The sequence below is a fragment of the Macaca nemestrina genome, chromosome 16 (genome assembly GCF_043159975.1).
Source record: "Macaca nemestrina isolate mMacNem1 chromosome 16, mMacNem.hap1, whole genome shotgun sequence".
Classification (NCBI taxonomy): Eukaryota; Metazoa; Chordata; class Mammalia; order Primates; family Cercopithecidae; genus Macaca; species Macaca nemestrina.
Window position 1 is genome coordinate 14,400,941 of NC_092140.1, and position 15,646 is coordinate 14,416,586.

At 39.7% G+C, this 15,646-nt stretch overlaps 1 protein-coding gene across 6 annotated transcripts in view; it reads right to left on the reverse strand.

The window, feature by feature from the left end:
* LOC105477819 (UBA domain containing 2) overlaps positions 1-15,646 on the reverse strand; it is a 188,525-nt gene that overhangs the window by 63,962 nt on the left and 108,917 nt on the right. For all 6 annotated transcript variants that reach the window (XM_011734637.3, XM_071081081.1, XM_071081080.1 and 3 more), the window contains 2 exons: positions 8,604-8,727; positions 4,813-4,860 (listed from right to left, as the gene is read on the reverse strand). In XM_011734637.3, coding sequence (XP_011732939.1) covers positions 4,813-4,860; positions 8,604-8,727 — 172 coding nt within the window. The remainder of the gene's footprint in view (positions 1-4,812; positions 4,861-8,603; positions 8,728-15,646) is intronic.

Consider the following 15,646-nt stretch of genomic DNA (forward strand, 5'->3'; position numbering starts at 1 on the left):
GCTTCTGTAATCTGGCACCATTGTAAAGTGTTTCTTCTTGAAGTGCTTTAAAGATCCCCACTGCTTACAGAAAATAATCCAAACTCAGACCACATTCGAAGTCCCAAATCTTACTTTTGGGTGTAACAGATTTTTTTTTTTCCTACACTAAGGCTGCTGGATCAGAAATAATCAAAGTCTGATATACTGTACACAAGTAACAAATGCAGGAAATGGGTACAGTGAAGGGCTGCATTGAAGGGAGAAGTCTGAGGAATATAGCCTGTTAATTCACTCTCAAACAGCTTGAAAGAGGTTCAAGTAAAGATAAATGTGTGAACTGTAATAAAAAGAAAAATCGGCAAAAGAAGGCTCTTTCTATTTTAATCATGCCAGAATCAGATCAGTCCTGAGGCCTCAGCTTTTGAGAATTAGGGTGCATCCCTGTGGTAATGACTCAGTACTATGATTCATAAAATTGCAGAAAATGAAGAAGTTCTGGGATGTAGATGGCTCAAAAGCTCTCTGCAGAACCACAAAAAGAATTTAAATGAAGTTCAGTAAGTAAGCAATGCTTTAAGGAAAAGAAAAGTATTAATGTGTAACAAAATTAGTGGAATTACGAATATATAAAGACTGACTTCAATTTTTGAAGGTCTCTCACCAGACATTAAGAAGAACAGTTAATACAGTCACTGAAATGTTGAAGTATTTGTTTAAACTGATATATGTCACTTGGCTGTAATAGCCAAGCTTTCCAATTACAATTTTGCAACATTTCATGAAAAGTCCTATTTTAAATACTAAATGTTTGCATTAAAAATCAGAACTGTCAAGGAGGAAAAAGGCAACATAAAAACATTTATCAATGATACATGTGAATAATCTTATAGTAATCTGTAAGTACAAGGGAATCCCCCTCACCTTTCCTGGGCAGCAGCTGGGGTCTCGACTGGATAACAAAATAGAACTGAGGTCTGACAGCCATCCTTGGCAAACTAACTTACTATTGCTCCTGTAAGCTAAAAACTGTCCTCCCTCAACTCAGAAAAATGATTTAGTTATTTTCTGTGATATCACTGAAGATAAAAAGTGGTCAACTTACTAGTAAAATACTGTACTGACATAATTTATCAATCTTCTATTTTAATCAGTGGAATACTTTAAAGTTATATATTCAAAGATATCTATAATTATGCAAGAATAAGGGACACCGAGGAGAGATTAAAAACTAGTCTAGGCCAGGCGTGGTGGCTCACGTCTACAATCCCAGCACTCTGGGTGGCTGAGGTGGACGGATCCCCTGATGTCAGGAGTTCCAGACCAGCCTGGCCAACATGGTGAAACCTCGTCTCTACTGAATATACAAAAAAAGTAGCCAGACGTGGTGGCATGCACCTGCAATCCCAGCTACTCATGAGGCTGAGGCACGAGAATCGCTTGAACCAGGGAGGCAGTGGTTGCAGTGAGCCAAGATCGTGTTACTGCACTCCAGCCTGGGTGACAGAGCAAGCCTGTCTTTAAAAAACAAAAAAACAAACAAAAAAAAAACTAGCCTAAACAAAATAAATCAACCAGTACCTAGCTAAATAAAATGAGCTCAATCCAAAGTTGGCAGCTTTCCAGAAAAGCATGAGTAAAGTTTTTGGTTTCTATGACAGCAAATAACAAATTACTTATGCTTCATACAAATATCTTTGTTTAAAAAATACTCTTTCTCTTAAAAAACACGTTAATTGCCAGATTGAAATAAAATCACTGCTTAACACACATGGTTAAGTGAATTACTGGTTTCAATACTAAAACGTGAAATCTCATCAATGGGTTTTGTAACATTTCCCAAAACACTGAATATCATCTATGATTATAATTATCTGTGCATTTCTTTTGCATAGTAAGAATTTTATTTTGTTTGTATTTTATTCAGCATAACATCTCCCCAAAAAGGGAAGTCACTTGATCTATAAAGGAAGAGGGGAAGTCATGTTGAGCAAGAGCCATCTGGAATAGGCAGTCTGTGGCTTTGTGAATCTCAGGCTTGCATCCTATAGTCAGTGGTGTGCAAATCAAACACTCACAAATAATACTGATACTCTCTTTTACAATCTTCCTTATCTAAAGTATGCCACATCACAGTAAATATTTCATAATAAAAATAAGAATTTTCTAGACAAAAAAAGAAAATGTTCCTTAAGTTCAAAACAAGCACCAACACTTATGGTACAAAACATAGGAAAACTGGCTATGATTCATGAATATTAATTATTTTAAATAAACACAGTCATCTAATTATGGTAAAATAATAATAAAGAACAAGGTTAATATGAAGATTTATCAGATTTTTTTGTCATAGAAGGTTGGTAACTTTGGCTGAATCAATGACTGTAAAAGGCTCAGAAATGTTTATTATTAGCAGGGTTCTTCAAAATGCTACATCATCTTTGAATTATATTCCAAACATACTGTAGTTCTATTCACGCTTCTGAAACAAGGAATTTTTTTTTTTGTCAAGAATTTTATTTTAAACGTCTGATTCCTTTTAAAAACTAAAAACAGGTTTTTAATTTTTTAATTAAAAAATTAAATTTTTTAAATTTAATTAAATTAACTAAATTAACCCACTACCTGTTAAACATGTGTACTGGAAAAGACTATGATCTTAACATACAATTTTAGATTTTAAAAAGACTACAAAGAGATGAAAAATGCAACCTCCAATTCTAGTGCACTGAATGTCACACAATGAAACTTTCTGAGGAGACAGCAAGCACTAAAAGCCAGGAGTCTAAAAAAAGAATAAAGAAAGAAAATGGAATGTGTTTAAAAAAACTGAGTCACATAAGAGTTACTAAAGAAGGGGACAAATATTGAGAATAAAAGAATTAATAGTAACTAACACAATGAAGGCATATATAATAAGGTACTTCAATATTTGAATGCTTTTGGAAAATACTTAAAACAGAACTCAAAACCATTACTGCTAAGTGAAACAAATATGCCATGGAAGAAATAGTACATCCTTAGGCAGCTCTCATGATCAAAGCAATGAGCTGCTTCTTTGCTGTTCTCATGTTGGTTAAGTCTTCCTCAGTCACGCAGCAGTACTAACTGCGTGAGCCTAGACTTGGGAGAGTCTGGCACCTGTGTCCCAGAGAATCAGTCTAATCCCAGGATGGCCCTAAGCCACCACAAGTCTCAAGAATACCAGACGGATAGCTCAGGCATTTTGAAGACTTCACAGCAGGGTTTAGTTCTGTGGTCCTGAAGCCAAATCAGGTATCTGGGCAGATGTGAAAATTTTTAGGGAGGAGAAAACAAAGTGACTTGGAGCCCCAGAATCTTGGCTGCAAGCATATCAGCCGTGGGAAACGAAGGCATAGTTTTAAGCAAAGAATGAACACAGAAAAGGAATAATAAAGAGAGCTTAAAGGAAGAAGAGGGGTAAGCAGGCACACAGGATGACACACTGGCCCCAAATGCCAGTCATTCACCCAAGAAACAAGGATAGTGATAATTTACTTGAAATGTATGTAGTCCTTGTAGTGAAATGTGTATTATTATGAATCCATTCTGTCATTTTTAGTCTTTTCCAAGAAAGAAATTAAAACTATGCTCTATAACCCCTAGTTAAAATTTATTTTTATAAATCTGGAGGTTCAAATTTAAGTCATAGATGAAGAATAAAACGCCATTTCATGCTCTAATTTCTTTTTAAATACCTCATAGAGAATTTAGGACAAACGCTTATTATTAAAATAAAATACAATAGCATGGGCAAGATGAAAAAATTCCAGCACACATACTGAGGCTGCTTGGTTCATTCCCTTCTTCCATGATGAGTCTTTGGGTCAGGTACAACCCACCTGACTTTCCAGTTGCCATTTTTTCTCCCTTGTGTGACAATATCTTTTTACAAAATGAGCAGACTATCTCTCCTTATTTTTAGTAAGTCCAACTTCTTCACATTCAGGCTTTTTTTTTTTTTCTATGATTTAAAAACGATAACACTGACAAGAAATCCAGCTAAAACTTTCATCAAAATTACCTTGAAAGCACAAACTGGCCTCCCTTGTCTCAATTTTCCATGTGACTGGCCTTTTTTTTTCTTTTTTTTTTTTGGAGACGGAGTCTCGCTCAGTTGCCCAGACCTCTGCCTCCCGGGTTCACGCCATTCTCCTGCCTCAGCCTCCTGAGTAGCCGGGACTACAGGCGCCCGCCACCGCGCCCGGCTAATTTTTTTGTATTTTTAGCAGAGATGGGGTTTCATCATGTCAGCCAGGATGGTCTCCACCTCCTGACCTCGTGATCCACCCGCCTCGGCCTCCCAAAGTGCTGGGATTACAGGCGCAAGCCAACGTGCCCGGCCGTGACTGGCCCTTTTTAATCACTACAGAAGTAGCATTGAGCCAGACCTGCCATGGTTAAACGAATGTTGAGAGCCGTGTGCAGTGGCTCACGCCTGTAATCCCAGCACTTTGGGAGGCTGAGGCGGGCAGATCACCTGAGGTCGGGAGTTCGAGACCAGCCTGACCAACATGGAGAAACCCCATCTCTACTAAAAATGCAAAATTAGCCGGGCGTGGTGGCGCATGCCTGTAATCCCAGCTACTCAGTCTCCTGTGGCAGGAGAATCACTTGAACCCAGGAGGCAGACGTTGTGGTGAGCTGAGACTGCACCACTGCACTCCAGCTTGGGCAACAAGAGCGAAATTCTGTCTCAAAAAAAAGAATGGTGAGACAGTTGAATATGACGCACCATCTAAATAGGACAATTTTCCTAATGTTTTTACAGGAGAGAGAGAGAATTGGGTATAAAAAGGTAGTCACACTTACCAGTCCACTTATGGCTACAATCCAGATGTAGGAACCAGAGGTGAAAAGCTATAAAAGAAAAAAAAAAGGCAACTAAAAATAAAATTCACTTATTTTTACATAACTACAGTCATGACCATTTATATAAAGTATTAACTATATATGCCATAATACAGAGAAGCAAATGGAAAATTAGTAAATATCAACTGTTATTTAAAAGAAAACTGTATATTAATTTTTTTTATTCAGACATCAGATTTTGTATAGCCTAAAACAAGTTGAACCTGGCCCACACCCCATGCAAAGAAAAATAAGTGAAACCAAAGTATGATGTTATTTATAAACTTCAACTGACTTAAAGTAAAATACTACATATAAAGAAATTATTAGAATTAACAACATACAAAACAGGTAATCACCACCCCATGCTTGGCAATGATGTGATATTTATGTAAATAACTTTCTCATTTTAATTTCTTAACATTGTTACCCTAAATTTAGATGGGAAGAACCCTGCCAGCCTACTTAGGTCTATATTCAACGGTAACTTTCTCAAGTGTTGATATTCTCATTCTAGTTCACCCAAGGAAGAGCAAACTAAATCACAGTAATGAAGTTAATCAATGGCAAAAGTAATTAGAATTAGATCTCATGAAATTCTTCCCTTTGTTTTCCAAATAGTTTATATCTTAGAGTTGTGCTCAGGGTAATTTAAAAAAAAAATCATAAGGACTCTGAAAATGTTCCTGCAACAAAGAAATGATTTGTGGGTTATTGTTGATTAATTTTTAGAACTTTAGATTGGGGGTTTACTTCTGATTGTAGAGGAAAAGGCAGGATACTCAGGCAGGACAGCCCAGGTTCATCGCTGGCATTATGCTAGATGAAAACCTCAAAGTTCTGCACACTTACTAAGGACACACAGAAAGAAGACAGACACAAAAGGTAAGAGTTGACATACTCACACAGAGAAGCTGGCAAGCTTTGCTCTAGTGATAGGCTCACTTAGAAATGTGCACTGGCTGCGACTTTAAATTTGAACCTTTGATGTAGCACGGACGTTTGTTCAGTGGAAATGACTCTGATAATAATGATGGGAACCATGTAGACAAATATTTTGCTGTAGTTTTCTTCTACAAATAGAAGGAATAACAGACTAGCTAACACTTTCTATGTGTCAGGCATTGCTCTCAAGGCACTTCAGCAAGACCGAGTGGTTAAGCAATTTGCTGCAGGTCAACAGCCAGCAGGTGGTGGGCTGGAGTGTATCCAGGACTGCCTCCACAGTCATGCTCTCCACTCTTCCATGTCTCATATGCAAGTAAAAAGAGCATCTCATTTTGTCATTAAAAAAGTAATTTCCTCTGGGTTCTGAAGCCTCTCATTGCCTGTGTGGTCGCCAGTATGTCTGCCTACATCTTGCCAGTGTCTGTGTGTTTTCTCATGGCTGGGCTCCTTGAGGACAGGGGCTACATCTCACTCAGTGGGTGATACTGATTTAAGCATCGGATGGCTTAAGAGCCCATAACATCATAGCCCATTGCACAGGGCATGATGTTATGGGCTCTCAAGTCATTGGATACTTAAATGAGTCTTAAGCATTTTGGCTCTTCCGATTATGATTCAAGTCTTCATTCATTCGTTCATTCATTCATTCACTCATTCAACAATGTCCCTAGTTGTAATGGGGAGAGAAAAAGGCACAGAAACACATGCAAAGACTTGGAGGGGAGGGAGGCAGGCAGAGAATGTACACTTTAGCAATAAGGAGTTCAGTTACACTCCTTCAAGGTGGGCACAAGTGGGAGTTGACACCAGACAGGCAAGAAGAACCCTGCATGCCATTCATGCTAAGGACCTAGATTTTATCAAGGAGCCAATGAGGCATCTCCACCTCTATTTTCTGATCTCAACTTCTCCCTCTCAAAGTTACCGGAAATAATACAAAAATAATGGAAATTTATATTATTTTGAAAAACTATCCATGGTAGTTGCATCTACCTTTCTGCTTTCAGCAGGGCTAAGAGGGATGCCTCATGGTGAGCTGTGTAACACTGCAAAAACTGCACTAGATATTAGGTTGGTGGAAAAGTAATTGTGGATTACTTTTCCACCAACCTACTACAATGGCCCTGTGACAAAGGCCATGCTGTGTCTCTTTATCCAACTAAGATCCCCTTTCCCCGAGAGATTAAACATAATACTTATTTTGCTTTATGCCAAAAACAAAACAAAACAAGAAATACATTCACAATCTCAGAAAAATGAATGGTGGTAGCTATAGAGACATAAATTATTAATTAATAGTAACCAATTGACTTAGCTCTTATTATCTGTTCAGATTACACTAAACACTTCATGCTATCCTTCAAATACCTCTATAAGGTAGATATTATCATCCCCACTTGATAGATGGGGAAATGGGGGTTCAGGAAAGATAAGTGACAAAGCAAATCATTACCAGACCAAGTCATTAAACCAAAACCCAATGACTTGGCTCCAAAGACTTTCCACAATGCCACACTGAACTCCTACTCCACAATTAATAAAACAGTGTTTTCATTCTCAAAGATTCTACATAGCTTTAGAGTTGGAAGAACTATACAGTCAATGTGAGGCTCAGAGGGGTTCCAAGACTCAACCCAAGTCTCATGGCTGGAGAGAGGCAAGATAGGACTAGAACTTGGGTCTCCTGAGCAAGGTCTGGAGTGCTCTCCAAATTCCACATGGCCTCTGTTATAACAGCTTTAAAAATATTAAATCTGCTATAGCAAATCCTACTCATAAGAATCAACTGCAGAAATGGGCTATTTGGTTACACGGATATCAGGTAGGATCAGGGGGGCGTTTAACAGTACTGGGGTTGAGAGATGGAGAATAAACAGATTTCATGAGAAACGGTTGTAAAGGTGGTAAGAAAACACCCCAGATGAGCCATTGATAACACATGACAGCAGACTGGAGAAGTGAGAGGAAATGCTAAAGGTTAAAAGGGGAGGGAGGAAGGCATTCTGAAGCGACTCTAGTATCCGGTTATATGTGCGTGGGATAAGGAATGTTATGAGTATTAATCAGTGGATCAAAAGGCCAAGCGACACATGGTGACACAGGAAGCTGTAGAATAAAACTACATCAAAAGCCGTGAGAGTAAAAGAAAAGTGACAAGTAGTACAGATAGAAAACTGAAAATCATTCTCCTACCACAGACCTGGAGCCCAGCAGGGAGAAACTGACATTCGCTGAGGATTGGCAAAGAAGCTTTTCAAATGTAAGCTGGACAGTAGTACTCTAGCAGTCTTCACAGCAAACCATTTACCAAATGGTGACACTACCATCACAGCTACACAAACAAGGAAATAATGAAGCTGACAATGCTTCTTGAAAACTCCAAAGCTCGGGTTTGTAGAGCACACTCTTCTTCAGAGCTTTATTTGCGACACTGTATTCAATAAATTAATTTTGACACTGATTTTCTACTTTCTACTTTTTGATTGTTCTCATTTGTTTCCACTTCATACTATGATTGTTAAAAAGCACTCACATGCAATTGTACACGAAATGAAAATATTTTCCACAGATACAAATTACAGTGAAAGCTCTTATCAGATTTCTAAAGACTATGAAAGTATTCTAGTACCTTCTATACCTTGATGTTCTTGTTCTGTAACACTTCCTTTAAACATTTGATATAGATCATGAAGCCAAGATTATGGGGGAAAAAAAACCATTGTTTTCAAGGAGATCAAATGAGAGAAAGACCAAAAAAAACCGATCTGGTTAAAGAAAAGTGAACATAAAAATGCATACTGTACCTGTAGTCCCAATATATAAATCAATGTCTTGTTTGTGATGGACAACGGGCCCAGAATTTGTGCCACTTGGACTCTTGGTATGGAGCAGTAAAATGGTACAAACAGAGCAAACACAGGTGCCAGGCTATGCAAACAAATAAAAAAAAAAATCACTATAATAGTGAATTTTAAACACCAATGGCAGATGTATCTTTGAAGTAACACTGCTTATAATTTTATTTCAGTCTGAAAGCATAGTCTTAGATATACACATTGATTTCCAAATATGCATCATGTCCAAAATAATTTGTACAGAACACTTTATGAAAACTCTAATCATTCTATCCTTATTGACCCTCCTGAAACCACCGCAAAGAAGTGGTTCAGCACCTACTAATTGTGAGAAAAGTGGAGGCAATGTTTTCTTCCCAAGTATTACTAAAATCTAATGAGAAACTAGACAAACCAAAAGCAGCAAACATTAGAATTCTTCACAGTCAAATCCAAAAGCCTCATCTCAGGCCCTGTCTAGTGATCTGTCACCATGGCTCTGACACGGTTCACCTCTGGCCCTCCCTTCCTCACATTCCTTCCTCCCTTTGTCTGAAACCCTGTTTCTCAGTGGTTGACCAGCGATTTCTTACACCACTCTTCTGGCTTCTCCATGGTTCCATTATAGCCTTTTCTTCTTGCTCGCTCATCTCCTCATATAATCTCAACCCTTTCTATAGCTTGGGCTAAGAAAATGAAGTGAGACCTAAAACTGCCTGCCCATTTCTGAATGTCAATTTGACACCTTCACCTTGACAGATTCAAAAGTCCTATGTGTCTTTCTACTTACAGTCTTGCTTCTCTCTGATCCATTTCTTAACATTGTTGGCAGTATTCTCTTCCTAAAACACAACTCTGATCACATCACTCCCTTGCTTAAAAACCCTTCCTTCCGGCTGGGTATGAGCGGTGGCTCATGCCTGTAACTCCAGCACTTTGGGAGGCCAAGGCAGGTGGATCACAAGGTCAGGAGATCGAGACCATCCTGGCTAACATGGTATAACCCCATCTCTACTAAAAATACAAAAAATTAGCCGGGCATGGTGGCGGGCACCTGCAGTCCCAACTACTAGTTGGGAGGCTGAGGCAGGAGAATGGCGTGAATCCGAGAGGCGGAGCTTGCAATGAGCCAAGATTGCACCACTGCACTCTAGCCTGGGCGACAGAGCGAGACTGTCTCAAAAACAAAAAACAAAAAACAGAAACAAACAAAAAAGACCTTCCTTCCATAGGCTCCAGTATCCAAAGATAAAATGCTTCATAAAGATGTGATGGCAAAGCACCCCAGTTCGCTCTCATCACTGCAGATTGTTACCACTGTCCTCCTCTCTGCTTCCCCTCATCTGGACCATCACATACAAGGCCCCCTCAAAAATCCACACAGCTGCTCCTTGAATACGCTGGCTGCTTTGACTCTCCACTGATGCAGGTTCTGCTTTCCACTTTCAGTCCTAGGAAACTCAGCTTGTGCAACACTGCTCAGCTCTTCCCACAAGACTTCTCTGACTCCTCCTGGCAGCTGGTGGCTTTCCTCATGGCCCCCAAGCTATGTCAGTTTCACTGCTGCAATGAATCAGTGAATCAAATGCGTGCTGAGGATGTCACGGCAGGACGCCCGGCATAGGAGCTACAACTATGTCCAAGAGAAAGAAGCAGTCCTTGACCTCAAGGAACTCATCACAGGACTGAAATCTTACATTCCTACAAGTGCTGGGCAGGTAATATGAATGAGTAGAGTGGTTTGGGCACAAACTTGCACCAGTTTTTCATTAAACACTTGGCTTAATTACTCAGTCTGTTTTATTTTCCCACTTTTGGGAAAATGGCACCAGAAAAAAAAAGAATTATTTCATTATCACAAGAAAAATGCAAAAAATATGTTTCACTTCTACAAAGAACTGTCCTTGGTGCCATTTTGTGGAAACACAGGACCCTCTTGGCCTCTTGTGCAATATCTCATCCTTGATAGAGACCATGTTATTCTGAAAAATGCACTGTCCTCTCAATTCTACTATTAAAAACAAAATCAAACCAAAATATAACAAACACAAAACAAATGTGATAAATGGCAGCTGCATCAACAGCTATCAACACAGACGCAGCAAATGCTAGAACAGGGAAAACTCCAGCTGATAAGGCCTCAGCACAGGCACTGTGTCAGGACTGGAGACACAGAGATGCCAGATACACTGGCTGGCCATCCAGTGAGAAGGATGGCAGGGACCGGGTGGCAGACGGAGGTGCACATCACAGCGGGCTCCTACCGCCACTTGCCCAGTCTAGAATTCCTCACGTATCAGACCTTCCTCCCAGGCTGAGCACCCCAGGACAGGGAAGAAGAGGCAGTCCTAGTTCTCCTAGCACCTGGCACAATGCTTGACACAGTTTAGGAGCTCACTACATTTAGGGCCACAAAATAATCCTTATTCTAGAACAACTGTTATGACTCACATTTGAATTGACTATACAGAGTTCTCAAAAACCTCAGATTATTAATTCGGAGAGAAAGCATCATATTTTATCTAGCTTTGCCTAATGCAGATTCTTATACACGATCCATATTCAATATTGGTTGGATTTTTTTAAATTAACAAAGCAGTTTTTAAATACTACACAAAATAACTGCTTTTGTCCAATTACAAACCCAAGCACAATTGATTAAAACAGCTGGGCCTTCTTTTCATGGAAAAGTATGAGTTAGTCACTCCTGGGCATAAATCCTCCAATGCCTCCCCACCTACAATCATGAAAAAGACGTTCCAGGCCCTGAGTCTCCATCCCCATCCTGATCCTGTGCTCCGCAGGACAGCAACTTCTCAGAGAAGCCCTCCCTGACTGCCCCATTTCAAACCACACCTCCCACCCTCTCAGTCTTCCCCCTCTGCATTCTCTATTCTCTTCCTGACTTTCTTCCCCCACAGCACTTACAGCCTTCTCATCACTGCCAGCTATCGTCTATCTTAAAAGTAGAATGGAAGCTTCACACAGACGGGGATTTTGGTCTGTTTTGTTTGCTGTTTTATCCCCACTGTCTAGAATTGTGCCTGGCATAGAGTAAGGTTTCAATAAATATTTGCAGAAGAAATGAATTTTCCTTTAAAACAGTAAAACCATACAGCAGAACTTGCCTTTTGTTTTAAAAAGCCCCCTTCCTTTTTATCATTTTTAATGGGATTAAAACATATGGTTTCATATGTAGCTCAAAATATGGTCTGCTCTCTTGGTGATTACGAAACCCTACCTGGGGAGCCAATTGCACCAGAGGTCTCTTACCACAGAACATGCCCTTCGAGTTGCTTAATTCATAGAAGTTCTGTTCACATTTAGTAATAAAGTACAAATAATGATGTTATAACTAAATAATCTAAAGCAGAGTTCTTGTTTGAGGTTACATTTCAATGTGAACTAAAAAAATACTGGTAGAAATTTTAATGACCACTGTTTACATTTCACATACCAATAGAAGTTTAAAAATTCCTTAAAAAATACTAATCACTGTATAATTTTAAACGATGACTAAATACTAGGCCACATATACACATTTCAGACCAAAACTACACAGGCTGTTCTGTAGAAATTTTCCGTTGCTATTTCTATACACACAGACTTCACAAAGTACCATAATGTTATTAGTCATTGACCAGTCTTTTTCTTTTCCTTATTTTATGACAACATCTGTTCTTTATACTGTCAACAGTAATTCAGTTTGACCTTTTTTCATACTGTGAAGAACTACCTTCTGGAAGCCCTTTCTGGCTTAAGCAGATGAGGCTGTAGTACAGAAAAGAGAAAGCAGGTTATAAACATTTCATCCATCCTTTCTTTTTTTCTTTTATTTTCTTAAGACAGGGTATCTGTCTGTCACCCAAGCTGGAGTAGAGCGCAGTGGCACAATCACGGCTCACTGTAGCCTCTAATTCCTAATCTTCTCGCCTCAGCCTCCAGAGTAACTGGGACTACAGGTGTGAGCCACCACACCTGGCTAATTTTTAAACTTTTTTTAGAAACAGGGTCTCGCTGTGTTGCCCACACTGATCTCAGTCTCCTGGCATCAGGCAATCCTCCTGCCTCAGCCTTCTGAACTGCTGGGATTACAGGTGTGAGCCATTGCTAATTCATCCTTTAATATCACTAATACTTACAGAGCATCTACTGCTACATATTCATGATTGCACTCGATAGAAAACATAAAATAAAATAACACAGATGCCTGCTCAGGTTGCAAATGTCCATGTCACTTCTTCTACAGAAAAGGTCACTGGATGTGGTGGCTCACACCTGTAATCCTAGCACTTTGGGAAGCCAAGGCAGGCAGATGGCTTGAGCTCAGGAGAGTTTGAGACCAGCCTAGGCAACATAATGAGACCTTGTTTCCACAATAAATAAATAAATAAATAAACAAACAAACAAAAATTAGCTGGATGTGGTGGCATGTGCCTATAGCCCCAGCTACTTAGGAGGCTGAGGTGGGAGGGTCACTTGAGCCCAGGAGGCAGAGGTTGCAGTAAGCCAAGATTGTGCCACTGCACTCCAGCCTGGTCAACAGGGTGAGACCCTGTCTCAAACAAACAAACAAACAAACAAAAAAACAAAAAACTGTAAAGATCAACTCTACTTTTACAGTACAATCGCAACTCAAGAAACCCTGGTAACTTTCAACAGCAATAAAACAAGGTTTGTGACCTTATGAAATGATCTAATATGCAGCTTCAGTGGCCTCTTACAGGATAATGACCCCATCACCTCTTCATCTGTCTGACTACTCTGATATCAAAAAAAAGGGGCTGGGCACGGTGGCTCATGCCTGCAATGCCAGCACTTTCGGAGGCCAAGGCAGGTGGATCATGAGTTCAAGAGATGGAGACCATCCTGGCCAACATGGTGAAACCTTGTCTCTACTAAAAATACAAAAATTAGCTAGGCATGGTGGCGCATGCCTGTAGCCCCAACTACTCAGCAGGCTGAGGCAGAAGAATCGCTTGAACCCGGGAGGTGGAGGCTGCAGTGAGCCGAGATCACACCACTGCACTCCAGCCTGGAGAGAGTGACACTCCATCTAAAAAATAAAAATAAAAAATAAAAAATAAAAATAAAGTGGGGGGACAGATCCAGTTTGTCAGAGGAATTACTTTAACTAGTTGAGTCCTTCACTATATAAAAATGTTTTACTTAATATAACTATTCAAAATTAAAAGCTAAAACCCCACCAGAATGGTCTTTCAACAAACTGAAAAATTTATCAACAGTGTCTTCTTCAAGTACTCTGCAGTCTAAGTTTGCTTTTTGTTTGTTTGTTTGTTTGTTTTGAGACGGAGTCTTGCTCTGTTGCCCAGGCTGGAGTACAGTGGTGCCATCTCAGCTCACTGCAAGCTCCACCTCCCGGGTTCACGCTGTTCTCCTGCCTCAGCCTCCCGAGTAGCTGGGACTACAGGCGCCCACCACCACGCCTGGCTAATTTTTTGTATTTTTAGTAGAGACGGGGTTTCACCGTGTTAGCCAGGATGGTCTCGATCTCCTGTCCTCGTGATCCACCTGCCTTGGCCTCCCAAAGTGCTGGGATTACAGGCGTGACCCACCGCGTCCGGCCTGCAGTCTAAGTTTTAAATGAACTAGTTCTAGAATATGATGTCATGTTTATCCACCAAGTCATAAAACCTCTGTAACACCCCCTCATAGAATTTTTGTACTAGGAATTACCTTGGAGATCATTTAGTTCAATACCTTTAGTTTATACACAGAGAGGTGGTGGCCCAAAGAATTCAGCTGACTTACTTGATGCTCTTTCTTGTGTCTGACAATGTTTCTCCATACTCTCAGCACTTTAGAGGTTAGAAGAACCTAATGACATCTGTGGGAGGCAAAAGCTACTCAACTATTTTTACAGAATCCTGGAGCAGAAAGGTCTCTGAGGTCACAGAGTTACAAATTCCTATCAAATGATTCAATTCTGTCTACATCATTCCTCAAAATCAACATCAAGTTTACACAAACATCTAAATAAGAAACAGCATACTCCATTTTTAAAAATAATCACAACTTTTGGGAATGACTCTCATCTTGTGATCCGAAAGCTATCTCCAGTAACTTCTTACTGGCCCTCCCGCTAGTCTTTGGAGTTAGGAAGACTGACATAAGCAATGTAAACACTTTTCTATGAGAGTTTCCACAAGCAGAAGGACAATGACCCTAGGCCTACAAAGCATACACATCCCCAGCTTATTTAATCAGTTCTCCTAAGACCTGCTATCCAGGCCCCTCACTGCCACAGCTGTCATCTACGTCATTCGTAAAATGCGGCACCCAGAAGTGGCTGGGAATGGCCAGATCAGTCCTAAGTGTAAAATCACCTCTCCTGATCTGAGTGCTGCATATCTGGTAATTTAGCCTACAAATAAACTGCATTCTGACAGATATGTTATGCTGTTGGTTTAAACTGAGTCAACTAAAACTATGAGGTGAATGGTGTAAGTCTCTTTCATCCTGTGCTGAAGAGGCTGGATTTTATCTATAGTGGGCTTCCCTTCAACTGTTTCCCCGTTATTCAGGTACTCGCGAAGTCACTGACTCAGGCAGCCTCTCGACTGAAAACGGCGACTAATTCTGTTCACTCCACATCCTGGACTGTCATTCTCCCTCACACCACAGAAATCTGTTTCTTTCATAAGCTGTGGATAAGGTAGAATGTGTAAACTACTCCCTGATACCAAGTTTCCAGGTAAAAAGCACTGTCAAAGTTGACATTGTTTTCCTTAAAACATTAAAAAACCCACACGTTTACACAGAAAATCAATATAAAATCATCAGTAACTTGGTCCTTTTTTTTTTTTGGTTAAGGTTTATTGCTTCAGTCTCTTTCAAAGAATTTTTTGATACTTAAACCTTTACAGAAAAATTTATAAAGTTCCACAGGTATCAACAATTCATAAATTCCAAGGGGCTTTTGGATAGTCGTTTTTTGTTTTTTTTAAATAACTAAAAAATTTCACTTCCCATTTAAAACAAACAAAAAAAAA